At 43.6% G+C, this 26,912-nt stretch overlaps 2 protein-coding genes across 6 annotated transcripts in view; both read left to right on the top strand.

The window, feature by feature from the left end:
- TLR7 (toll like receptor 7) overlaps positions 1–26,912 on the top strand; it is a 98,665-nt gene that overhangs the window by 50,562 nt on the left and 21,191 nt on the right. The gene's annotated exons all lie outside the window — the stretch shown is intronic.
- On the top strand, positions 813–17,965 carry TLR8 (toll like receptor 8). Its single transcript, XM_004284915.4, has 2 exons — positions 813–950; positions 11,396–17,965. Exon 2 carries the CDS (start codon positions 11,402–11,404, stop codon positions 14,507–14,509), a length of 3,108 nt encoding a protein of 1,035 aa, XP_004284963.1. The 5' UTR covers positions 813–950; positions 11,396–11,401; the 3' UTR covers positions 14,510–17,965.

Here is a 26,912-nt window from a genome sequence, read left to right on the forward strand (position 1 = left end):
CTCATCAGATCGATGGCAAATGTTCATCTGTGAAAATCATTCTCTGCTCCCTGGGCAGATTTGGCCCACACGCTGGAGTTTGCTGACTCCTGCTTGTGGCTAAACCTTCCAGGGCCTTCTCTGTGAGAGCTTAAAATCCAATTCACTTATCAGAGCAAATCAGGAAATTAAATTTTCCTGCCTCATGCTTCTGCTCATCCATTCACTCACTCATTCAGTGGACATTTATTGAGCTTATAATACGTGCCGGGTACTGGCTGAGGTGCAGGGACACCCAGGAGGGAGATGTGCACTCTGTGGCCACTGCCTGGTGAGGGACCCATGCCCACCTCACCATGTGCTGTCCCGGAAATGTGTGGAACAAAGACGAAGCGGTGCAGATGTTATTTAACTACATCCATGAATTCTATGAGAAAAAATGAGTTTGTGCAATCCTAAATCAAGTACACATTTGTGGCAAAGTTGAAGAAAAGACACTAAAATTTTTTAAGGAAAAGGAAAAATTTCCCCATTTCTCCCTCATTTCCCCCCAGTCCTGCTTCCCAGAGCTCACTGCTCTTAACATTTTGCTGAGGATCCTTTTAGCCACCCCTCACCCGCCCTCACGTACACACAGATAAACCCAAACTAACAAAAATGCACCGGATCGATCTGGCTCGGGTTATATTTAAATCATTTTATAAATGACTTTTTCCTACACGCCCCCATTTCAGTTTTGAAATTTTACAGCATAGTCAATAAATGATTTGGCAACAGTTACGAAATCACAAGTTCCCTTCTTCCCACATAAGCTTTTGCAAACCACAGGCGAGGTTCTGCTGATGGTAAAGCGGCCAGTTTTAGGAAGTTGGTTAGTTTCTGTCCATGTGCGCCTGTAGCACAGCGGGTACCACTCCGCAGCGCTGCAGGTTCTAGAATGAGCTATTAGGAAGGACGACCCCAGAAGAGTGGTAAGCTCCTTCTATTCTTTTAACAAAGCTTTCCAAGAAAATAGAGGATTTCTGACCCCGAAATAGGGTTTGGTGGCAAATGATGTGACCAAAGAAAGTGATGGATGGGCAAATCAATATAAAAAGGCGAAGTCTTGGGGCAACTCTAAATGTAGACAGAGTGGTCCAGTGTGCAGGAAATTTCAAAAATCAGATGCTGCAGTGGTCTTATCATTTTCAAGAGGAAAAGAAGCAAATTCCAAGTTAGGAATTGAACTGGGGTATGACTTTCTGGTCCTGCCAGAAATGGTATTCTCATCTAGAGTGAAAGGGCTGGGGGTAAAGCAGGTGGGGAGGTGTTTGTCCTTTGCTCTTTGCACAGAAAAGGACAGCCTCTCTTGGCTCACTCCGGGCCGCTTGCTAGTGCCTGGGCAAAGCCCAAACTTCATCTGCTACCAGGAGCTTAATGTGTATTCATAATTGCTACTTTTCTTGTTCAAAGTTTTTAAGTAAAGATGTTACTATTTCCGTAATCATATTCTATAGTGTTTAGACATAGCAGGTGGTCAGCATTTGTTACCGTCAGGAACTGTCAGATTGAAAACCTTTACAATTTTTTAAAAATGGTATGTTTTCTAGAAAATTGAATGAGATTTAAGAGCCATTGCAAAGACTGATTTCAAGAGACTCCCATCCCACATTTACCTTAGTATCTTTTTTTCCACGCTCATTTAGTGCTTATTGAAGTTCTTGGAGTTATTTTTTTTTTACCAGTATTTAATGTATATATAAGCTCTTGAAGTTCATTTTTTGTATCCAGTGATGCACATTATAGACCTTGAAAGTAAATTAAGTCTACCCTGAAATTGATGCTTTACAAAATGACTGCAAGGGCTCATAAGGAATTAGGCCAGCAGGGCCAATGACATAGATGGAATTGCATTTGAACGTATCCAATTTTGACTTGATATTTGTAAACTGCTGTGATAGCCAATATAATTGTATTATAAGAAAGTGGAAATAAGATAAAATAAAACTAAACTGGGAAAATGCCCCCCCACCCCCGTCATTGGTGGAGGGTGGAAGACAAGGACCTAGCCGACTCCTGGCCTCGGGGAGAGGTTCTTAGCCTTGACTGTATACTAGAATCATAGAGTGAGCTTTAAAAAATCCCGCTGTCCAGGCTGAACCACAGACTAATGGAATCAGCATCTCTGGAGTGGGCTGTGGCATTCGTAGCTTTTCAACTTTCCAGGTATCTCAATGGGCAGCTGAAGTTGAGGGCCACTGTCTTCGGGCAGCATCTGAACAGCTCTTTTGGTCCTTTCCTTAAGGAGCACAGACTTTTTTAGGGGCTGACAAGGCCTCCAGGAAGACCCAAAGCTTATTCATTAGCCCCTTAGCTTGATTCCAGAAAGCAAAATCAAAGTTCCTTGTATGCCTTATCTGAAAAGCCGAGGCAGTGGATCAGGGCGAGGGCACTTGATCAAGTCCATTCTTCATTCTGCTTCTCATTCTTTCATGTAATAGTCCTGCAAACTGCACGGGGGTTGATGAGAGAGAAGGCAGTCCTATGGAAACCCAGACTGACAGTATCAGGGTATGTCTCACAGGGGAGGACGTCATGACCCAGGGTCAGGCTTGGAAACTCAGTTGGATATTATTTGTGTGTCTCAGCATCACCTCTGGGGTCTACTGAGGGGGATGTCATTCCAGTGAAGTACCATTTGAGTTCAACTGAGTTACTAAATGGAGTTGAGGGATTTGTTATTTTTTAAAGTATTATCCCCAATTTAGAACTATTCAGGGCTATGCAGACACAGTACATTTAAACGCATAACCCATGGTTCTGGATCGGCATTAACAATACAGGCTGTGTTGACTCTTCAAGTGGTTACGAAGAGCCACTAGCTGGTGAATATGTCTAGAATCAGTGGATTTCCAGTTGTTCTGTGGAATTACAGAGCACCTGGAAGTGCTCTCTGTTAGACTGATCAGTGGAAAGGCAAGGTGGGTAATACCCCCAGCATTTAATTCCAGAAGGTTCCAGGTATGGCTTTGGTGTTTCTGCCAAAAATTGAAACCAGATCACTGCCAACCAGCCACTTGGTACCAATTTGTTAACTACGTGGGTACCTCTAGGCTCAATTTTCCGGTCTGCCACCTACCATCTAAGTGACCTTGGGTAGATGAGCCTCTGAGCCTCAGGTTCCATGTCTGTAAAATGGGGGCTTATGATAGCACCCACCTCACTGATTTTTATGAAGCTCAGACAAGAAAATGCATGACTTGTGCTCCCAGTGTTTGCTTCATGATAAAGCACTCAACAAACACACGCTACCGTATTTCCTGGAATTCAAACAGCATAATTTTTCATATTTTTATGTGTATGAAATCGATACGTGCATTTAATGTGGTAGTGGTTTCTTTTGTCTTCCAAAGCTGTTAGTGAATCCATCAAACGTGGAATGGATCAAGTCAAGTATCTATTATTAACTGTAAATTTCATGTAAGGTGACAAATTCTGTGTGCCCAGCCATTTCTTTATTAATTTACTTTCATAATATCAATATATCAATATCAATAATATCAATATATCAATATACATAATATCAGTATATCAACTGCAAACACATCAGAACCCATGAAAAATTAGAAATATTTCCAGTTTGGCAAACATTTAGTTCTGGTGGAGTCCTGCGTCATGCTCAAACAGCTAAGTCATTCAGTTGGGCGGATTCATCACATTTTATAATCAGTAGGTGCCCTTGATCCTTTCATGTCAGGGGGGCATCAGCAGGCTCTATTCTGAGGAAGGGGTGCAACTGGGGAGATGGTCTGAGGCAAATCACCTCTTAGCAAAGGAAGCTTTCGAAGAGGGAGGAGGGAGGGGGCAGCTTTGCAACATCGCTGCTTGCAGGCTAGGAAAGGGGTGTGAAAAGATAAAAAGCTGTCTGTTCCAGGAAGGCAGCTGTAGATGCCTCACACACCACCTTCACCCTAGATTGTGTTATGGTAAAACCTGCAGGGTTTATTTTAGCCTCGCATGGTGGGGTTTGCTGCCTTTGCACCCTGCACTTGTGGTCTCTGCCCTGCCTACAGCTCTCGCCCCATGGGCTGGGCTCTGAGCGTGGCTCCTGGGCTCACTCTGACTCCCAGGGTGCACTCAGCTAAGGCAGGCTTTATTGAGCTGTTCCTGAAACTGCACTGGCCTTTCACAGTTATGTTTTTGGTGTCCACTGGGGCCCAAGGTGAAAAGGAAGATGTAGGTGGGGACTGAGATAGGTTGTTTTCGTTGTGCCGTTTGGTTCCCTCAGAGCCCAAAGGAGAGGATGGGCTTATCGTATACCATGGACCCAACCAAAGATCTGATTTGCCGTGGAAACCAGAAAAACGGTTGTGAAATTACTTCCTCAGTAGCATGCAATGCTATATTCGGCAGGGTGCAGGAAGTGAAGCAAATTTCTTTTTTTTTTTTTTTTTTTGCGGTATGCGGGCCTCTCACTGTTGTGGCCTCTCCCGTTGCGGAGCACAGGCTCCGGACGCGCAGGCTCAGCGGCCATGGCTCACAGGCCCAGCCGCTCCACGGCATGTGGGATCTTCCCAGACCAGTGCACGAACCTGTGTCCCCTGCATCGGCAGGTGGACTCTCAACCACTGTGCCACCAGGGAAGCCCACAAATTTCATTTTTGCGTGTGATTCATATGCTTTCTTTTTTTTTTTAAAATTAAGGGTACTTTAATTAATTAATTAATTTTTGGCTGTGTTGTGTCTTCGTTTCTGTGCAAGGGCTTTCTCTAGTTGCGGCGAGCGGGGGCCCACTCTTCATTGCGGTGCGCGGGTCTCTCACTGTCGCGGCCTCTCTTGTTGTAGAGCACAGGCTCCAGACGCGCAGGCTGAGTAGTTGTGGCTCACGGGCCTAGTTGCTCCGCGGCATGTGGGATCTTCCCAGACCAGGGCTCGAACCCGTGTCCCCTGCATTAGTGGGCAGATTCTCAACCACTGCGCCACCAGGGCAGCCCCATATGCTTTCTTTAAAGAAATGGGTCTTGATTTTTTTTTTCTGTGTGTTCCAAGGCAGCACCCAGCGAAAGACTGAGACCGTGTAGACCCAGTCATCCTTAGCAGGGTGTGCTATGCACTGAGCTCACTGGCCTGACCAAAGGGCTTTTTCTGGCAGCTTGAACTTGTCTCAGCAGTGGGTTCCACCGGTCAGCACTTACTCCCCTGCTCTCTGCTTTTCCCATCTGTTTCCTGGGGCTGCTGTTGCAGAGTACCACCAATCTGGTGATTCAAAACAACAGAAATTTATCCTCTCCCAATTCTGGAGGCCGGAAGTCTGAAATCCAGGTGTTGTCAACAAGGTGGGTTCCTTCTTGGAGGCTGAGAGGGAAAATCTGGGCCATGCCTTTCTCCCAGCTTCTGGGGGTGGCCGGCAGGCCTTGACGTTACTTGGCCTGTAACTGCATCCTTCCAATCTCTGCTCTATCTTCCCATGGTCTTTCCGAAGTGTGTCTGTGTCCACACTTCCCTCTTCTTATAAGGACATCAGTCATTGAATTAGGGCCCATCCTAGTCTGGTATGACCTCATCTTAACTTGATTCCATCTGCAAACACCCTATTTCCAAATAAGATCACGTTCACGTGTAGAGTGGCACTTGACCTCTCAGGTTGTCCTCCGCCAAACCCATTACCCCAGTCTAATCACGACAAAGACGTCAGACATATCCCAACTGAGGGGCAGTCTACGTGACCATCCCCTTTCCCATCCTTATTTTGCTCCCTAGTACTTTCCACCATCTAACATCTTGTAATGTAACCTCCGAAGGGGCAGGTAATTTCATCTGTTTTGTTCATTGCTATATTCCCAGCTTGAAAACAGTCCCCAAGGGGCTTCCCTGGTGGCACAGTGGTTGAGAGTCCGCCTGCCGATGCAGGGTACGCGGGTTCGTGCCCCGGTCCGGGAAGATCCCACATGCCATGGAGCGGCTGGGCCCGTGAGCCATGGCCGCTGAGCCTGCGCGTCCGGAGCCTGTGCTCCGCAACGGGAGAGGCCACAACAGTGAGAGGCCCGCGTACCGTAAAAAAACAAAAACAAAAAAAACAGTCCCCAAAATAAAGTACATGCTTAATAAATATTTTTGAATGAATGAATAAGTGAATATAGAGCTACCTTTTCCTTTTTAATTGCTGCATAGTATTCCATTGTATGAATATAACATCCTGGTTTATTTAACAAGACCACTACTCATAGGCATTTAGATTATTTCCAGTCTTTTGCTATTGCTAACAGCCCTGCATGGAACATCCTTGTATATAGGCATTTGTACATGTGAGGGTCTCTCTTACAATCTGCTTCTAGAATTAAAATTGCTGAATCTAAGTATATCTCTCCAATTTTGATAGATATTACAGATTTCTCTCCATCTTAGAGGTGGCCTCACCTACACAGTAGAATCAGTGAAAAATGGTATCTCTGTAATTTTTTGAGTGAAGTTGAGTATATTTTCCTTTAAGAGCCATTTGTGTTTCCTTTCTGTGAACTGTCTGTTAATATGTTTTTGTTCATTTTTTATTGAATAATTTGTCTTTTCAGTTATGCTTAAAAAGTCTTTACATATCAAACATATCACCCCCTTATCTGTGATATGAACTGCAAATACTTTCTCCTACTTTATTTCACTTTTGGCATTGCTTACTGTGCTTTTTGTGAGGCAGAATTTACATCTGTGTGTGGTTTAACTGGTCAGTCTTTGCTTTTTTTTTTTTTTTTGATCTCTGCTCTATTATTTTTTCATGATTCTGGAGTAACTAGGCAATGCAATTAGACAATAAAAATAAATTAGATTGCATAAAGGGTGATAAGATCATCATTATTTGTAGACGGTTTAATTGCTTAGCCAAGAAAATCACATGGAGAGGCAACTATTCCAAATAATCAGAGAATTTAGTATAGCGATTTGGTATAAAATTAATATATAGAAATCTACAGTTTTAGTGTACACCCGTGAGAACCTGTTAGAAGGTAAGATAGGAGTGATCCATTCACAAAAGAAGAATGATGAACAGGACTTGCCCTGTCAGATGCCAGCATACCTAAAAACTGTAATTATTAAGACATGTGGTACCAGCATGTGAATGATGAAGAGATTGGCGAAATTGAGTAAGAGTCTAGAAATAGATCGAAATACATAGGAAAGTTAGCATATGATAAAGGGAGCAATCAGATTGGTGAGCAAAAGATTATTCAATAAATGATGGTGGGGCAACCAGGTCTCCATTTAGAAAAAAATAATGTGGGTCCCCACCTCACATTTTATGCCAAAACAATTTCAGTGGGATAAGATATTTCAATAGAAGAAAATGAAATCATAAAAGTACTAGAAAAACAGGTGCTAAAATTGTTGTTGTAGAACTGAAATGTGGAAGATCCTTTATGGCTTACACTGCCCTGGATGATCTCATTCACACTCATGGCTGTACTTGTCATGACTCCCAAATTCATCCCTGTACCAGAACTCTCCTCTGAGTCGGAGATGCACATATGTAACTGCCTACTGGATGTCTCCACTGGAAGATCACAAACTCAGCTCAAGTTCAGCATGTCAAATTTAATTAATACTATTCACTCCCCGCTTCCCCAGCTCCAAATGATCTTTTCCCTCAGTGAATGGCACTCTCTCTCTCATTCATCTAGTTGCACAGACCAGAAACCTGGAAGTCACCGTGAATTCTTCCCTCTCCCTCATAATCCAACCTCCCCATTATAATCTATTGCCATGTTTCTCAGTGTTACTTCCTAAGTATCTCTTGAATCCATTTCTCTTTATCTCCATTGCCACCAACTTGGTTCACGCTACCATCACCTTGCTCCTGAAGGTCTGTGCCCTCTTGCCAGTGATGACTGTAGAATAATGAGCATGGTACCACCTTCAAAGGCTTGCATTGCTCCTCAGATCAAGATCAAAATCCACTCTCATCTTTTCTTAACATCCCTGACTTTCTTTCAGTCCCTTACATTCACGTGCTCGTTCAGACGAGGACTGAAAAATGTCCATTGACTGTAGTGACATGGAGATGCTGAGGACCTCTGCAACATCTCTGTTTGTCATCTCTCCCGTGCCATTCCAATCCTCTTAGCCCCGCTTCTTATTCTGAGTCCTACTGTTGCAAGCAGTTCTCTGCAGGTTTCAGTCGACTTTGAGGACTTGAAACCTGGTGTGCTTTGTCTCAGGCCCACACCATGCCCCTCTTGATTCCTGTCCAGGGCTCCTCTGAAGGCACAGCACGGGAAAATCAAAGGAATACACGCAGGGCCTTTGCATACGCTGGGACATTCTTTTGACCTCTTTCTGTTTTATACATGCCAAATCAACCTTAAAATCACAGTTCAAGTTCCACTTCCTCAGGGAAACCTTTCCCAGCCTCCGTGAAGAGGTCAAATCCTCCTCTTTTTAGGCTCTTCTAGTGTCACTTACTTCTTTGTGTCACCGTTGAAATCTCGTAATCTTGTGTTTCACTCACGTCTGTTTAACCCACTAGACTGTAGAGCTAACTAATAAGCTGTGCGTGTCATCAGATAGACCCCCCCCAAGGCCACCCACTAGCTAGGAGAGTACAAGGAAGAGTCAGGAAGTAACTTCCAAAATGTTCACACTTGGAAGTCACATAGTCTTAGATCTGCTTAGGTGCTGAGCAAACATAATATTGCCTGGGTTACTTGCCAAAGTTCCTCGCATCCCCGAGCTTCGTTACCTCCTTGGCCCACCTGTGTCTCCCAGTGGAGATGTAGAACTTTGAGACCTGGAGTGGCATCTGCAAAAGCTGCATATTTTCAAGCTGTGAATCATCTTTTTTTTTTTTTTTTTTTTTTTTGCGGTATGCGGGCCTCTCACTGTCGTGGCCTCTCCCGTTACGGAGCACAGGCTCCGGACGCGCAGGCTCAGCGGCCATAGCTCACCGGCCCAGCCGCTCCGCGGCATGTGGGATCTTCCCGGACCGGGGCACGAACCCGCATCCCCTGTATCGTCAGGCAGACTCTCAACCGCTGCGCCACCAGGGAATCCCTGTGAATCATCTTTTAACACACATCTTCTAGATGTATTAGTTCTCTTTTTTTTTTAAAGTGTTTTTTTTTAATTAATTAATTTTTTTTTGGCTGTGTTGGGCCTTCGTTGCTGCGCGCAGGCTTTCTCTAATTGCAGTGAGCGGGGGCTACTTTTTGTTGTGGTGCGCGGACTTCTCATTGCGGTGGCTTCTCTTGTTGCAGAGCACGGGTGCTCTGGTGCTCTAGAGCACAGGCTCAGTAGTTGCGGCTCACAGGCTCAGTTGCTCCGCGGCATGTGGGATCTTCCCGGACCAGGGATTGAAGCCATGTCCCCTGCATCGGCAGGCGGATTCTTAACCACTGCACCACCAGGGAAGCCCACCTAGATGTATTAGTCTTCTATTGCTGTGTAACAAATAACCCCAAACTGAAACACTTCAAACAATACACATTTATTAGCTTAAATTTCTGTGGGTTAGGCTTGCCTGGGATCTCTGCTTTAGGTCTCATAAGGCTAAAATCAAGGTGTTGGCCAGCTGGACTCTTATCTCAAGGCTCTGGCTGAGGATCCATTTCCAAATTCATTTGGGCTGTCAGTCAGCTTTAGTTCTTTGTGGTTGTAAGATCAGGGCCCCCATTTCCTTACTAACTGTCAACAGGGAGCCACTGTCAGCTTCTACACGCTGCCTGCATTCCTTGTCAGGGGCCCACCCCCTCCATCTTTAAGTCTGCAGTTATGTGTCCAATTCTTCTCCTGCTTCCCATCTCTCTGACTCTTCTTCTGCTACTAACCAGAAAAAACTCTCTGCTTTTAAAGGCATATATGATTAGATTAGGGCCATCTAGATAATCTCCTTTTTGTCGCATAATGTAACATAATTACAGGAGTAATACCAAGGGGCAAAAGTCATAGGAATCATCTTAAAATTCTGCCTATCACACCAGGTAAAGCAGGGCTTTCTTTTAGTAAAAGTTAAACATTAAGCAGCGGCACCTTGATGGTGCTGTAGTTGGAGATAACTACGAGAGACTGAAAATGTCTGGAAGTTCTGTTCCACTTTAGTTTTCATCTCATAAGGAGCTGGCTTTTCCTTAGCTGTTACAAATGGCAGTAATTATTGATCCTCAGAATACTCAACATCCATGTAAAAATCTTTTCTAATATAGGAAGGGTATGGCAGTGACTGTTAGTTCACTAACCCTGAATTCCAGGAGAATTTAAAAAGAAAGCACGTACTTGGTTTAACTCACAATAAGGACGTGAGTTGGGCTTTAGTGAAAAATAGTTTAGTAAAGATTGGTCTCCACACCCAGCGAAATAAGATTTTGAGTTTTTTTGACTATAACCCTTGATCATACCAATCACATTAATCTGTTCATTGCTTCGTATAATTACCAAAATAATATATTCAGCCCCTGAAAGAGTCGCAGAAAGTGAGGCACTCTACTAAATGTTACAAAGGATGCATAAAAATAGAAAACGTCATGTCTTCCCCACAGAAGTTTACAAAAGCAGAAGAACAGCTATTCATGCCAATGTTTGTATGATAAGGGACATATAAATAGTAGCCTCCTTAGAAAACATTTTTTGAGTGCTGTCTACATTTGAGGAACTGTTCTGGCATAAAGATTTCAAAATGAGATTGTATAGCATGATGGTTAGTGATTAAAAATGCCATGTTGGAATCAGATGGACTCGTCTCCCCTCTACAGTGTGTTATCCTTCTGAAAGTTAGTTAAGTCTCTGAGTTTGTTTCTTCACTTACAAAATGTGGATAATAATAGAACCTGTCCCGTTTGTTACTGGGAACATAAACATGGGTGAGAAAATGTTTACGTTTGGCGTAAAACGTGACACTTTGTTTGCTATTATTATCGACAGAAAATGTCCACTTTCATGCTAGGACATAAGAGAATTTGATACATACCATCATAGAGGTATAGAAAAATTGTGAGAAGTACCAATAAAATATATGCTGTGTAGGTAAAAGGTCATCTCCGGATCTGGACTCTCCTTGGGACTGGCCAAAGTTTCATCGAGTTATGCTAATAGGTCGAAGCGACAGATGTATAGCTTGCTGTGCTATAGATCTGGCGTGAACCATAGCCAGCGTCCAGCATCAGGCCCGTTATGGTGGTGAGGCATCTTGATGAGTGCTTCTGCAAAAGCTTTTCAGGTTTTCTTGTCATCACATCTCAGATAGCTTCATCTTTCACTTCTTTGAGCACCATGAAGCTGAACACGGTCAAAAACTAAAATCGTTTGGAACCTAATTTAATGCAGTGTATTTAACAGTTAAGAGAACTCCCACTTCAAAACTCAGGCCAAGTATGGTTGAAGCACTGTGAATTTCATCATGAAATGCCCGGCAAATATTGCCCCTCTCATATTGTGACTCCACTTTGATTTTCTTTAGGAAAACATGACTCTTCACTTTTTGCTTCTGACCTGCCTTTTCCTGCTAATCTCTGATTCCTGTGAGTTCTTCGCTGAAGCAAATTATTCTAGAAGCTATCCTTGCGATGAGACAAAACGAAATGGCTCCGTTATTGCAGAATGTAACAATCGTCGATTACATGAGGTACCCCAAACAGTGGACAAAAGTGTGACAGAACTAGACCTATCTGGTAATTTCATCAGACGCATAACAAATGAATCATTTCAAGGGCTGCAAAATCTGACTAAGATCGATCTAAACCATAACGTCAAGCTGTGGCCCCAGAATGAAAATCCTGCTGTAAAGAATGGTATGACTATTACAGACGGGGCATTTCTCAACCTAAAAAACCTAAGGGAGTTACTGCTTGAAGACAACCAGTTACAAGAAGTACCGGCTGGTTTGCCAAAATCTTTGAAAGAACTTAGTCTAATTCAAAATAGAATAACTGTGTTAACGAAAAAGAACACTTCTGGACTTAGGAATCTGGAAAGTCTCTATTTGGGCTGGAACTGTTACTTTGCTTGTAATGAAACCTTTGCCGTAGAAGATGGAACCTTTGAAAACCTTACCAAGTTGAAGGTGCTGTCATTATCTTTTAATCCCCTTTTCCACGTGCCACCCAAACTGCCAAGCTCCCTAACAGAGCTCTATCTTAGCAACACCAAGATCAAAAACATCAGTCAAGAAGACTTCAAGGGACTGAGAAATTTAAAAGTACTAGATTTAAGTGGGAACTGCCCGAGATGTTTTAACGCGCCATTTCCCTGCATACCTTGCAAAGGAGGTGCTTCAATTCAGATACATCCTCTTGCTTTTCAAACCCTGACCCAACTTCGCTACCTAAACCTCTCTAGCACTTCGCTCCGGAAGGTTCCTGCGACCTGGTTTGACAACATGCATCATCTAAAGGTGCTGCATCTCGAATTCAACTATTTAATGGACGAAATAGCCTCTGGGGAATTTTTGGCAAAACTGCCCTCCTTAGAAATACTTGACTTATCTTACAACTACGAGCTGAAAAAATATCCACAGTACATTAATATTTCTCAAAAATTTTCAAAGCTTACATCTCTCCAGATATTGCATTTAAGAGGTTATGTGTTCCAGGAACTTAGAAACGAAGATTTCCAGCCCCTGAGGAACCTCTCAAATTTAATGGCTATCAACTTGGGCGTTAATTTTATTAAGCAAATTGATTTTACCGTTTTCCAGTCGTTCTCCAACCTGAAAATCATTTACTTGTCCGAAAACAGAATATCACCCTTGGTCAGTGATACCGAGCAACAAAATGCAAATGGCTCCTCTTTCCAAAGGCATATCCTTAAGCCACGGTCAGCAGTTACTGAGTTTGACCCACATTCGAATTTTTATCATGACACCAATCCTTTGATAAAGCCACAATGTTCCAATTACGGCAAAGCCTTAGATTTAAGCTTGAACAGTATTTTCTTTATTGGGATAAAGCAATTTGAAGGTTTTAGGAACATTTCCTGTTTAAATCTGTCTTCAAATGGCAACGGTCAAGCGTTAAATGGAACTGAGTTTTCACTTTTGCGTGGTATCAAGTATTTGGACTTGACAAACAACAGACTAGACTTTGACGATGACGCTGCTTTCAGCGAATTGCCATTGTTAGAAGTTCTAGATCTGAGCTACAATGCGCACTACTTCCGAATAGCAGGGGTAACACACCGTCTAGGATTTATTCAAAATTTAACTCAGCTGAAAGTTTTAAACTTGAGCTACAATAGTATTTTTACTTTAACAGAACCATACCTGAAAAGCATGTCCCTGGAAGAATTAGTTTTCAGTGGAAACCGCCTTGACCTTTTGTGGAATGCTCAAGATGTCAGGTACTGGCAAATTTTTAAATATCTCAGCAATCTGACACGGCTTCATTTAGCCTCTAATAACCTTCAGCGTATCCCCGATGAAGCCTTCCTTAACTTGCCCCGGAGTCTCACCGAACTATATATAAATGATAATAGGTTAAATTTCTTTAACTGGTCATTACTGCAGCAGTTTCCTCATCTCTGCTTGCTTGACTTAAGTGGGAACGAGCTGTTCTTTGTAACTGACAGCCTATCGAAATTCACATCTTCTCTTGAGACACTGCTCCTGGGTCAAAACAGGATTTCCCACCTGCCGTCCGGCTTTCTTTCCGAAGCCAGCAGTCTGACACACCTCGATTTAAGTGCCAACCAGCTCAAGATGATCAACAAATCCACGTTTGAAACTAAGACCGCCATCAAGTTAGCCATTTTGGAACTAGGTAGAAACCCTTTTGACTGTACCTGTGACATCGGAGATTTTCGAGAATGGATGGATGGGAATCTGAACGTCACAATTCCCAGATTGACAGATGTCATTTGCGCCAGTCCTGGGGATCAACAAGGCAAGAGTATTGTGAGTCTAGAGCTCACAACTTGTGTTTCAGATACCATTGCGGCAATATTCTGTTTCTTCACCTTTTTTGTCACCATCTCAGTTATGCTGGCTGCCCTGGCTCATCATTGGTTTTACTGGGATGCTTGGTTTCTCTATCATGTGTGCTTAGCTAAGGTAAAAGGCTACAGGTCTCTTTCCACATCCCAGACTTTCTACGATGCTTATGTTTCTTATGACACCAAAGATGCCTCTGTCACGGACTGGGTGATCAATGAGCTGCGCTTCCACCTGGAAGAGAGTGAGGACAAAAATGTGCTCCTCTGTTTAGAGGAAAGGGATTGGGACCCGGGACTCGCCATCATCGACAACCTCATGCAGAGCATCAACCAAAGCAGGAAAACAATATTTGTTCTAACCAAAAAGTATGCCAAAAACTGGAACTTTAAAACAGCTTTCTACTTGGCCTTGCAGAGGCTAATCGATGAGAATATGGATGTGATTGTCTTTATTCTGCTGGAGCCAGTGTTGCAGCATTCGCAGTATTTGAGGCTGCGGCAGAGGATCTGCAAGAGCTCCATCCTCCAGTGGCCCGACAACCCCAAGGCGGAAGGCTTGTTTTGGCAGAGTCTGAAAAATGTCGTCTTAACTGCAAATGATTCACGGTATAACAATTTGTATGTCGATTCCATTAAGCAGTACTAACTGATGTTAAGTCTGGGTTCACCAACATACTAAGAATGCACAGCAGTGACCCTTCTGTCTTAGCTATCACTTGGTGTGTAACAAATTACCCCCAAACTTAATGGCTTAAAATGATACAATTTGTTATATCATAGTCTCTGGATCAGGAGTCCAGGCGTGGCTTATCGCTGGGTCCTCTGCTCAGGGCCTCTCAAAGGCTGTAATCGCCGTGTCAGCCAGGGCCACAGGCATCTGCTAGGGTTAGCGTCCACTTCTGAGCTCACACTCATGTGGTGGTTTTCAGGGTTGAGTTCTTCCTGGGCTGTTGGCCCAAGGCTGCCCTCAGTTCCCGGCCATGTGGACTCCTTGCTGTGGCAGCTTGCTTCATCAAAGCCAACAAGAGAGAGAGATTGCTGACACCGTGGAAGTCGCCATCTTTGTAGTCTAATCAGGGAAGTGATAACCCATCACCTTGGCCATAGTCTGCTTGTTAGAGTTAAATCACCGGCCCTGCCAGCTCCATGGGAGTGATCACCTCAGTCCTGGAAAAGTGGTCCATGACCGAGATGGGCGGTTGTGATAGCCTTGCTCAGCCTGCCATCTTGGTCATAAATGGTGAATGCCAGGAGAGGGGACCATTGTGGCCATCTTAGCAGTTGGCCTACTATACCTTCATTTCAATATCTCAGAACTTTTGCAACTATGATACTTCTGATGTTAAGTTGCTATTTAGATTTATCATATATCCATGGCCATGTGGTTATATTACGCTGTGTTTGCATTAGTCCTTCTTTTACAATTACTTTTATAAATACTGGCTATAATATTTCACTTCTAAGGTTTAGATGCCATTTAAAGGCTAAGATGGATGGTATTTAAAGTGTTTTGCTTTTGTTTTTTTTACTTCTTAACCATTTTATAAAAGTGTGTAGCTAAATTAGAAGCATTTGGAGTATCTGTCAATTGCTATTGCTGTAAATCATGATATTAATGATTAAAGTGCTTCATTTCACATCATGAGCATATAATAAATACACAGTAGGGAAACAGATCTATAATATAAAATAAGTTACCTAAATGTCCATTGACAGATGAATGGATAAAGAAGATGTAGTACATATATACAGTGGAATACTACTCAGCCATAAAAAAAGAACGAAATAACACCATTTGCAGCAACATGGACGCACCTGGAGATTATCATACTACGTGAAGTAAGTCAGAAAGAGAAAGATAAATACCATATGGTATCACTTATATGTGGAATCTAAAATATGACACAAAGGAACCTATCTACGAAGCAGAAACAGACTCATGGACAGAGAACAGACTTGGTTGCCAAGGGGGAAGGGGAGGGACTGGGAGTTTGGGGTTAGTAGATGCAAACTATTCCATATAGAATAGATGGACAACAAGGTCCTACTGTACAGCACAGAGAACTATATTCAGTGTCCTGGGATAAACCATAATGGAAAAGAATACTAAAAAAGAATGTATATATAACTGTCACTTTGCTGTACAGCAGAAATTAACACAACATTGCAAATCAACTATAATTTAAAAAATAAATAAAAGCCCGGGGGATTAAAAAATAAAATAAAATACCATCAACACTGGGTTTTTGGAGAATACTTAGGAAGAAAAAGCTTTGGTAGAAATCAAAGGGAGAACAGTTTTCATAAAGTTTGTACATTAAGATAATTATTAACAGAGAAATTCTATCTTTAGTTCCTACTCAGAAGACGTAATGTCAGAATGCCTACCTGTCGGTACCCTTTATGCAGTTCTGCCACATGTAACAATGTTGGCATTCCCTACCACCTCTGCTACCCCTTGGTTCCTCTGCATCTGTCCATAGCATCTTCTATCCAGTGTAGTATGAATCTTGAAGAGGTACCTTATGAACTTGAACTGAAAATAACTGGAAATTATTCGAGCGTAAGAAAGTAAAGTCCCTTTAGAATGAAAAGAAGAAAAATCTCCAGTGCACCTTACTACCTTAAGTACAGTCTCTTAATTAATCTTGCAGCATGAGTTACCTTTAAATATGAGTTTCTAAGGAACTGAACGAAATGATGTGTCTTAGTGTAACATGGACAAAGTGGAAATCAGTCAAGGACGATTTTAGCTTTGTCACGTTGAACCCTGTTCTGTGCCCATGATGTTAATAGAAAGGTATTTATGCTTGCATTTGTTGAGGCATGAAGACAAATATCTAAAAGCAGGACCATTCATGGTGGGGTGCAGTTACAGCTCGTTCCTGTGGATGCCACATTAACTTGTTGTCTGGTAGAAGCTCATTCCTGTGTTCTTTGATTGTTTTGGTAAAATAAAAATGTACATGTTTTCAGTGGTAGTGATTACAGGTCTATGTTAAGCTCACATACTTTGGCAGTGTCCTGTTGACAGAATGACAAGTTAATGAAAGTCACAAACAATTTTACCTTTTCCTTAGCAAACATCTTCATAAAGTGAAGGTAGTGAAATCAATGGTTAATAAAAACATTTGTTCTTGAAACTCATTCATTCCTCATTTAAGATACCATTATGGAAAAATCAGAACTGTAATTTTGTTGGTTGGTTGGTTGGTTTTGTTATGTTTTGCGGGAGAAGGAAGGATTATCACTTGCAGCAAGTAAGGAGAGCACCGGGGATCTTTGCCGAAGCGGTGTCTCCCAGACCTCTAATTTGTTAAAGAGAAAGCATTGTTTTGTTTTCTGTTATTTTTAAATGAATATATGATAATACCCATATACAAGCTTTTAAAAATTCAAATTTTACAAAGGGATGTATGATTAAATTTCAGTCTCCCTCCCAACACAACTTCGCTTCCTAGAGCCAATCACTGTTAAAAGTTCTTATGTAGGGCTTCCCTGGTGGCACAGTGATTGAGAGTCCGCCTGCCGATGCAGGGGACACGGGTTCGTGCCCCGGTCCGGGAAGATCCCACATGCCGCAGAGCGGCTGGGCCCGAGAGCCATGGCCGCTGAGCCTGCGCGTCCGGAGCCTGTGCTCCGCAACGGGAGAGGGCACTCAGTGAGAGGCCCGCGTACCGCGAAAAAAAAAAAATAGTTCTTATGTATCCTTTTGTATTATAAGTGTAAAGGCTCAGTTGCTGTAACCAAGAGATCCAACAATACTGAAGTTTATTTCTTTATCCCATACGCTATGGCCTGAATGTTTGTGTCCTCCCAAAATTCACATGTTGAAACCTAACCCCCAAGGTGATGGTGTTAGGAGGTTGGACCTTTGGGAGGCGATTAGGTCATGAGAGCAGATCCGTCATGAATGTGATTAGTGCCCTTATAAAAGTGGTCCAAGAACCCTCCCTTGCCCCTTCCACCATGTGACGGTACAGCAAAAAGATAGCTACCTAGGAAGCGTGCTCTCACCAGACACTGAATCTGCCAGTGCCATGATCTTGGACTTCCCAGCCTCCAGAATTTTGAGAAATAAATGTTTGTTGTTTATAAGCCACCTGATCTCTGGTATTTTGTGATAGCACCCTGGACGGACTGAGACACCCATAACAGTTCCAATGAGAATAGTTTGGGTTGGCAGGGCAGCTCTGCTCTACATGGCCATTCAAGATCCCATGTTCCTTTCTCTTGTTGCTCTGCTGTCCCCCAGGGAATTGGCATCACCTCCATCGTCCAGGCAGGGTCACCAGTGAGGGTGGGTTCCCACTGTAGGCAGGGGGAAAAATAACAAGGAAGAATACTCAGACCAGTGTCTTAAGGCCTAGACTCAACAGCAGCAAACATCTGCTCCCCTTCCATTAGTGAGGACCTATTTGACGCCACATAACTGCAAGGTATGCTGGGAAATATATATATTTCAAATATAACTGTGGAAGCAAGAGAAGGGATTTGGGAGATAGCTAGCAGTCTCTGCCACAACTTCTAGAAGCTTTCAGTTTGCATATCTAAGCCTTTAATTGCTCTTTTACTATAAAGGAGCAGACTATACTACTCTTCTACATTTTGCTCTTTTCACTTAAAATTTCTCAGTGTATATTTTTCTTTCTAACGGCTGCATGGTACTGACTTATACGAATGTATCAGAAGGTATTTTCCCCATCCTTTATTGCTGAACATTTAGATTGCTTCCAATCTTTTGGTATTACAAATAATTCTAAAATACTTATATCTTCGTGTTCACGTATACCTATCTTTATAGACTAAGTTTAGTGCAGTGATAAAGTGGTCTGCAGACTGATGCTGAGTCGCACCCTGGGGTGCATTCTCTGCACTCTCAGTACCGTTTCCTGCCACGTGGAGACTCCGTCTCAGAGGGCAGTCTCCATTCTTTTGATGCAGCTGGTTCCTACTCAAATATTTTACACTGTTCATGCAACAAAAATTGAGGGAGCACCTCCTGTGTGCACCAGATGTCACTGTGTCAGAGCACACTTGTGCGGAGTCGTTGGACCAATGGTGACTGGCCTGCTCTCCCCTCTCCAAGTCCGGGCTTCAGGTGAGCATGTTTCCTCGGGGTGAAAGAGGGGAAGGAAGAGAGGGCTGTGGGAAGGAGCAGCTGTGTTCCAGCAGTCAACATCTGTGTGTGTGAAGGACTCTCTGGGAGGTCTGCCAGGCCTCCATGCTCCAGCTGGTCCTACCACAGTACTGGAAACCCTCCACACAATGCTCATTGCTACATCCTAAAGGAGCCAAGAGTTAGAGCATTAACACTTTAGCTATAATTAGGTCCGCAGACCCCTTCTATTGAGATAGAATAGGCCTCACACATTCCAAACCTCTTCTATCTTTTTCAAGGCTCCATCCTCCCCTATTATCATTTTTGGTGGTGAGAATACAAAAGTATCGGGCCTGGGATATCTCACCTTTTATCTCATCTATCTTCTTCAATTCACAATTTCTACTTAATGGACAAATGCTTTTTGAACAACTTAAACGTGTTGGTTCCAAAATGGCCAAAATCTATCAGCTAACCAATGGATAAATAAAATGGGATATAGCCATACAACGGAATATTATTCAGCCTTAGAAAGGAAGGAAGTACTGACACACACTACAACATGGATGTGCCTTGGAAACCTGATGCTCAGTGAAAGAAGCCTGTCACAAGAGACCACATACTGTATGATGCCATTTATAGGAAATGTCTAGAATAGGCAAGTCCATAGAGACAGCAATAAGTGGTTCCCTGGGGGCTGGGGCATTGTAAAAAGATGGGAAGTGACTGCAAATGGTAACAGGATTTCTTGTTGGAGCGAGGCAAATGTTCTAAAAGTCATTATAGTGATGGTTGTACAACTCTGTGGATCTACTGACAGCCTTATTTCTCTTCTTTGCCCTTTTTTGGGTGGCTTTTCTAGCATCGCCCCACCATGTCTGAAGCTCCTGGCATTTCTACTCTTCACTCTTGAAGTCCTCTCTATCAGCTCACTTTGGTCCTCTGCTTTTTTCTTGGAGCTGGTTAAGATTTGCCAAATCCCTCTTTGGCACTGATCTCTGTTGGCCTCTGTAAAATGCCCAGGTCTGGTCATAGCAAATCACTCCACCTTTTGAGCATGATTCCTCATTTGCAGAATGGACTACATGATCTCTACGTTATTTTCTAACATTACAACTGTATTAGTTTCCTAGGGTCACCATCACAAAGTACCACAAACTGGGTGGCTTAAAAACAAGTTTATTGTCTCACAGTTCCAGAGGCTAGAAGTCTGAAATCAAGGTGTCTACCAGGCAGTGATCCCTCTGAAACGTGTAGGGGAGGATCCTTCCTTGCCTCTTCTAGCTCCTGGTATTTGCTGGCAGTCCTTGGCGTTTCTTGGCTGTAGACGCATCACTTCAATCTCTGCCTCCATTGTTACATGGCTGCCTTCCCTCTATGTGTCACTTCTCTTCTTATAAGGACGCCAGTCATGTTGGATTAAGGGTCCACGCCTACTCCAGCATGGCTTCATTTTAACTAATGTGATCTGCAACAGCCCTATTGCCAAACGAGGTCTCATTCTTTTTTTTAAATTTATTTATTTTTGGCTGCGTTGGGTCTTCGTTGCTGCGCGCGGGCTTTCTCTAGTTGCGGCGAGCGGGAGCTACTCTTCACTGCAGTGCACGGGCTTCTCATCGCAGTCGCTTCTCTTATTGCGGAGCACGGGTTCTAGGCGCGCGGGCTTCAGTAGTTGTAGCTTGCAGGCTCTAGAGCGCAGGCTCAGTAGTTGTGGCGCATGGACTTAGTTGCTCCGCGGCATGTGGGATCTTCCCGGACCAGGACTCAAACCCGTGTCCGTTGCATTGGCAGGCGGATTCTTAACCACTGTGCCACCAGGGAAGCCTGTGGTGGTTTCTCTTGTTGCAGAGCACGGGCTCTAGGCACACGGGCTTTGGTAATTGCAGCACGTGGGCTCAGTCGTTGTGGCACGCAGGCTCTAGAGCGCAGACTCAGTAGTTGTGGCGCACGGGCTTAGTGGCTCCGCGGCATGTGGGATCTTCCCGGACCAGGGCTCGAACCCGTGTGCCCTGCATTGGCAGGCGGATTCTCAACCACTGCGGCACCAGGGAAGCCCCACGAGGTCACATTCCGAGGTACTGGGAGTTTGGAAGGACTTCAACATAAAATTGGGGGTGGGGGGACACAGTTCAACTCATAACAACAACCATGGCTTTTCTTCTTTAGAAATCACTCAGAACTCCACAAAAGTTGAAAATGCCCTTGTGAAAGGGAAAGTCATTTATGAATATTGGAAGAATAAAGGCAATTTCCCTCTCAGCTATTAATAGAGCTATTATACTGATATGGCCAGGTTTCCACCGTCATTATCCTTGAACTTAAAACCATAATAGTATCCATTATTTCCCGTGAGTACAGAAGAAGTTTGCACAATTGTGTTCTCTTCCTTTCTGCCCTTGAGTGCTTTCAGGGAATGGGGAAATTGGTAAAGCCCCATGTCTTACTCAGCAATCACACTGTAGTCTTAGGGGAACAAGGGAAGGGATAACTGTGTTTTGAACCTGCAGGAGGCATCTCAGGACTTCCTCTGCCAAAGACTCAAAATGGAAAATGGTCTTTATAAATGTCCCTTCAGTGTGCAAAGGGAAGAGACTAGAGGTTCGAACAGAAAAACAAAAACCCCACTTATGATAGTAGAATATTGCCATTGGGAAGCTGTTTATTTTTTGAGCCTTTTAATTTCTAGTGAGAAACGCACTTCTAGTAGAGAAAAAAGACCCCTCTGTCTTACCTTCCCAGTCTTCCTCTCCTTTGACATTCTACCTGGACTATTTTAGGGATAAGTCTCTAGTTATCTCAGTAATGATGACACCAGAAGCTCAGAGATGACCAAGAGCGATGTCTGGATTTGCAGGAAAAGCTCACATGCAGGTGCCCAAGCCAGAAACCCGAGGCTCACTGTCGACTCCTGCATCTCACCCCCACACCCAACCATTCATCTAGCAGTCTTGACTTCACCTCTTAAATTTGTCTCCCATCTGTCCTCCGTCTTCATCTCCATCATCAACATGCCTTATCCAAGCTACGAGCATCTCTCATTGGCTTCCTGGTATCCACTCTGGTCCCTGCAATTCAGTAGTAGCCAGTGATTCGTGTAAAAGGTGTGAGTACTGAATTAACTTTAAAATCTTAATTCCTAAACAAGGCACACAACACTCTCCATAACCTCCCATTCTCCTGCCCCACCAGCCTCCTCTCTAAGCGTCCCCATCACAGGCCTTGGTTCACGCTGAGAACGCACCAAACCCTCTTGCGTCAGGGCCTCCACTCATGCTATTGCCCTGAGGCACCTCTTCCTCCAGGCTTCACTTACCTAATTCCTCTTCATCCTACAGGGAGAGGTTAGATATCACTTACAGAGGCTATTCCCTAACCTCTAAATCTCCCTTATACTATCATCTTAGCATTGATCACTAGTTTTATTGTGTAGATGATAGAGAAATGGATAGAGTGCTATTAACACATGGGTCTTCCATTAGACTGTGGCTTCCAGGGACGAGGGAAGGTGTCTTTTGATCCATCGTTCTGTCCCCAGTGTTCATTACCATGCTTGATACACAATAAACTTCTCAGTAAATACTTTTCAAGTGAATGAATGAATGCATGAATGAAGGTTCAGATAGACTTCTCCAGCTGCATGCCAGGACAGATGTGGTATAAGCAGGAGGTCACACTGTCATATATCACACTGCAGTGCCTGTGGTGGTGGGGAGCTTCTTAACCCTCCATTTCCCCCTTTCCCACTCCCAGTAGCAAGCATGCTGGTTGTCAGTTGGGTCCTATATAGCGCCAACCATCTTGGATGCCGTGATGCCGAGTCCATGAGGTTCTGCGCCCAGGCAAGAATCATTTGCATTCTTCTCTGACTGTTGGGCTGTGATTCAGAGCAAGTGCAGCATAGACGAAGAAGTCAGTTGAGTGCAACAGTATAGAGATCATGTGATGATCCACAAACAGATACATAATAACAGTGAGTGTGTTCTCCACCAGAAATTCTCCTGAGGTCAAATAGCTTTGGGAACGGCTTGGCTATCAGAGTATTCCTAACAGGCATTTCCATCTCCAAGAGGGATTTGAAGGCCTGCTAGAGAGTCATCCAACATAGTGAGCCCCTGGAAATGTTCCCGGGTACACGGCGACAGTCGCTATTCTGCCATGGATTGTTCTGTTCTAAAAGCCCCCAAAATAATAGTCTAGGCCACGTGCCTTGAGGCCTTTATATCCAGCTGATTGCCTCCTTGAACTGGCCCTACCGGGTCTCCAGAGGGGACATTATGGCTTCTAAAGAGAGAAGTGACAACAAAGCAGATTATAATTCAGAAGTAATAAATAATGAAACTGTAAAAATGATAGAATCTTCTTTGGTATAGGATAAAGCGGTTAATATTCATTTCTAAAGCATCATTGGCCATGCAAAGGATAATTTTAGTACTTGACATGAACTGAAAACAGACATGATACTGCCATTGATTGGGCTAAACTTTGCTGCGGCTTAACGAGCTCTCTAGGGACTTATTAAGGAATATTGTGCTTTCAAAGATGTCAGATCCAGTGGGAATGACTAAAGCAGTTAGTCTCTAATCTTGGAAGAATTTCCACCTTTGAATCAGCCAACCAGATCTAACCAAGGTTGGACACTCTAGCAATATTGCTTACATTGGAAACCAATATGAAATGTGTACACGTATGTAAAATGTATACATATAGTATATGTGGAGAAGTATCTATACATAAAGATGGTCATCATTGACTGCTTAGTAGATATTAAGAAATTTAGTGAATAAAATTTAAAACAAGGAAATTGTGAGGAAAATGAGAGCATGACACAGCAATTTCTCTGTTTCTGTTTACATGTTTTTTCATACTCTCCATTTTATAATGGCAGGGCCACTGAAAGGCGTCACCTCATGAAAAAAACACAAAAAAGACAAAATCCTGAAGATTTCCTTAGAGGGAATTCCTTCTCCTGGTTCAGCACATAGGCTAAAAGGTAGCTAAAGGTGAACAGGTATTAGCTGTGTTCAGTGGTGGGGGGGGGGAAGAGAAAGAACAGGAAGGATGGGGTGAGTGGGAAAAGCCACAGTTCAGAGGCATTTGAGGGAAGGAGCAGAAAATAAACTGCTTCACAGGCTGTAATAACCCACATATTACCTATGATCTCTAGAACTTATTGTTTGACATGTATATAATAAGCAAGTTAAGAGATAAGGAGCACGTAACAACGATGATTGAGTGGAGCTTCCCAAAGAAAGTTTAAAATTTATGTCTGGGGCTTCCCTGGTGGCACAGTGGTTGAGAGTCCGCCTGCCGATGCAGGGGACGCGGGTTCGTGCCCCGGTCCGGGAGGATCCCAAATGCCGTGGAGCACCTGGGCCCGTGAGCCATGGCCGCTGAGCCTGCGCGTCCGGAGCCTGTGCTCCGCAACGGGAGAGGCCACAACAGTAAGAGGCCCGCGCGTACCGCAAAAAAAAAAAAAAAAAAAGCATTTAACTTTTATGTATACATTTTTCTTTAATTGTTAGAAATTTGTTTTCATTGATCCAGAAATCTTTCTCCTTATATATTTCTATATATTTCTCCCTAAATGTTCCACCCACTGGGCATGGTACTGGACACAGAGGTCTGAAAGATGCAAGTACAGGATTCCTGAACTCCAGGAGTACAAATCCAGTAGAGATGATCCTGGACAAATGATACTGCAGAGTGATACTTGACTAGATTCAGGAGAATGGGAAGACATGAGTCAGAAACAGGTTCTAAGGCAAAAATCCGCACACCTTGGAGACTAAATGGATTTATGGAGTGAAGCCCAGGAAGGTTTCCAGGGTTTAGGCTGACAGATTTGGGAGGAGAATGAGGAATCAGTTGTAAAATCAGGCCACTTTGGGGAGAACTGGTTTTCAGTTTTGACTTGTTGACTTTGGGTGATGGTGGGAGCCTTTAGGGCAGGGCTTCTCAGCCTTGGCACTGCTGGCATTTTGGACTAGATTATTCTTTGTTGGGGGAGGGGTGTCCTGTACACTGTAGGATGTTTAGCAGCATCCCTGGCCTCTACCCTCTACATGCCAGTAGCGCCCCCTCCCACAGTTTATATGCTACACCTATCAAGAAGAAAACTTACTAAATTCTTAGAGTCCAAGTCTCTATCCATTGGCTACGGATTATAAAAAGTTGCCCACTTTTGTCATTAAACTTGGAAAAAACAGGAGAGAGTTTATTCCACATTTATACCACAATGTGCTCACACCTGTATCCTCCCAAGTGCCAAGCACAGTTTAGAGCATTTGTTTAATAAATGTGGAATAAAATTCTGGAAAGTGAACTGATAAATATGTTTATTGTATAAATGATGCACATGGCCTAAAAGTGGCTGGTTTGGTGGAGAAAGTGACACATTCACTTTATGTGCGACTCAGCCTTCTCGATACTTCTTGATATTCCATTACTTCTCTTCCAGCCCTGCCTCAGTGGCTGCCATTTTCACTGAAGCAGTGGAGCCCTCCATAGTTCCACATACGGTAAACCCAGAAATGCTGACAATTCTATAAATAGTGAGAAGGCCTTAGAGCGGTTGTTTAAAACATGCGGAGTGAAATTCTGGAAAGTAATCCGATGAATATGTTTGTTATATAAATGATGCACACGTTAACCTTTCCAGAGATTTCCATGGTTTGTTAACGGAGGGCAGTATCTTAAAACCAAACAAATGCATTTCTAATGACATCCCTTTGAACAATGTTGAAGGGATATAGTTTGAGCAAACAGCTACTGTGACAGGTTGGCTTTTTCTGGTCTCCCTGCCCCTTCAACTCATCAGGATGGCTTTGCATACCTTCCCAGCCTCCAGTGGCCAGAAGTTTCAAGTTAGGCCCTAATCTGGACACATGATCACGATTTTCTGATCACAGAACATGAAACATTACAAAAGGAAGGCTCATTTAAGTGGCAAGTGAACGTGGTCCAAAGATAATGTAAACTACTAGATGCGTGTGTCTCCCTATTCGCATTACCCCGTCTGATACGTTTAAGGAAGAGTCCTTTCTGCCTGCAGCATTGCTGGTGAATGTGGAGCGACAGCGTGAGCGGGGTCCAGCTGGGACTGACCTCCACCTGGGGGCGTGCGACTCACTCTGCCACAGCAGTCAACACCCATCGCCGCCGACAGGTGGCAGCCGCGGTCTGCCTAAAGCTTTGGTTTTCGCTTCACAAGGATCTCAGGGTGTGGAAACCCTTATTGTTTACTCTGAGATCTAGCTTCTCACCTGCCTGAGGACTCAAATCCTCCTCCAACCAGTACTACCACAGCCTCAGAGCAAATGTGTTGAGACTAAGAGAGCTGATAAAAGTCTGGATCAGTGCACATCAGAGAATGGGCTCTCTCTCATAAAACCGTACATGGTTTGTCCAGCAATTTCTAGGTTTAATCAATCTAGACGGGAACCAGTAAACTCAAGTGCCAGTTTTTTATTGGCTCCTGGTGAAGTTACACGAGGCTGGGAGAACTGGTTTTCTAAGTGTGGGGCTTCTTTATTCCCTGAAACATGTTCTAGAAAATGTTCTGAGGCCTTTCACCTCCTGCCCAGCCAGGGCCTCCAACTGTAACTGGATGCTAAGCTTTTCTCAAACAGACACTTTATAAACAGCAGGAAACCCCAGAAACAGAAATGTAAAGTGGAAGTGAGGAAAATAAACTGGGCTGCAGTGGGTCTCTCCTGGGCTGCACGTGGGGATCAGCTGGGAGTTTCCCACCCCAGAGCTTCTGATTAACTGGTCTGAATGCAACCTGGGTAGTTGGAGTTTTCAAAGATCCCGGGTGATTCTAGTGCTCAACCAAGACTGGGAACCATTGTTAGATGGGAGCCTTTGCTCCTGTGTTAAGTAAATCCCCACGCCCACGAGCTAGATTCCTCCTGCCTTAAGCAAGTTTCAAATAAAACCCCAACCTTAG

This window comes from Orcinus orca, chromosome X (assembly GCF_937001465.1).
Source record: "Orcinus orca chromosome X, mOrcOrc1.1, whole genome shotgun sequence".
Taxonomy (NCBI): Eukaryota; Metazoa; Chordata; class Mammalia; order Artiodactyla; family Delphinidae; genus Orcinus; species Orcinus orca.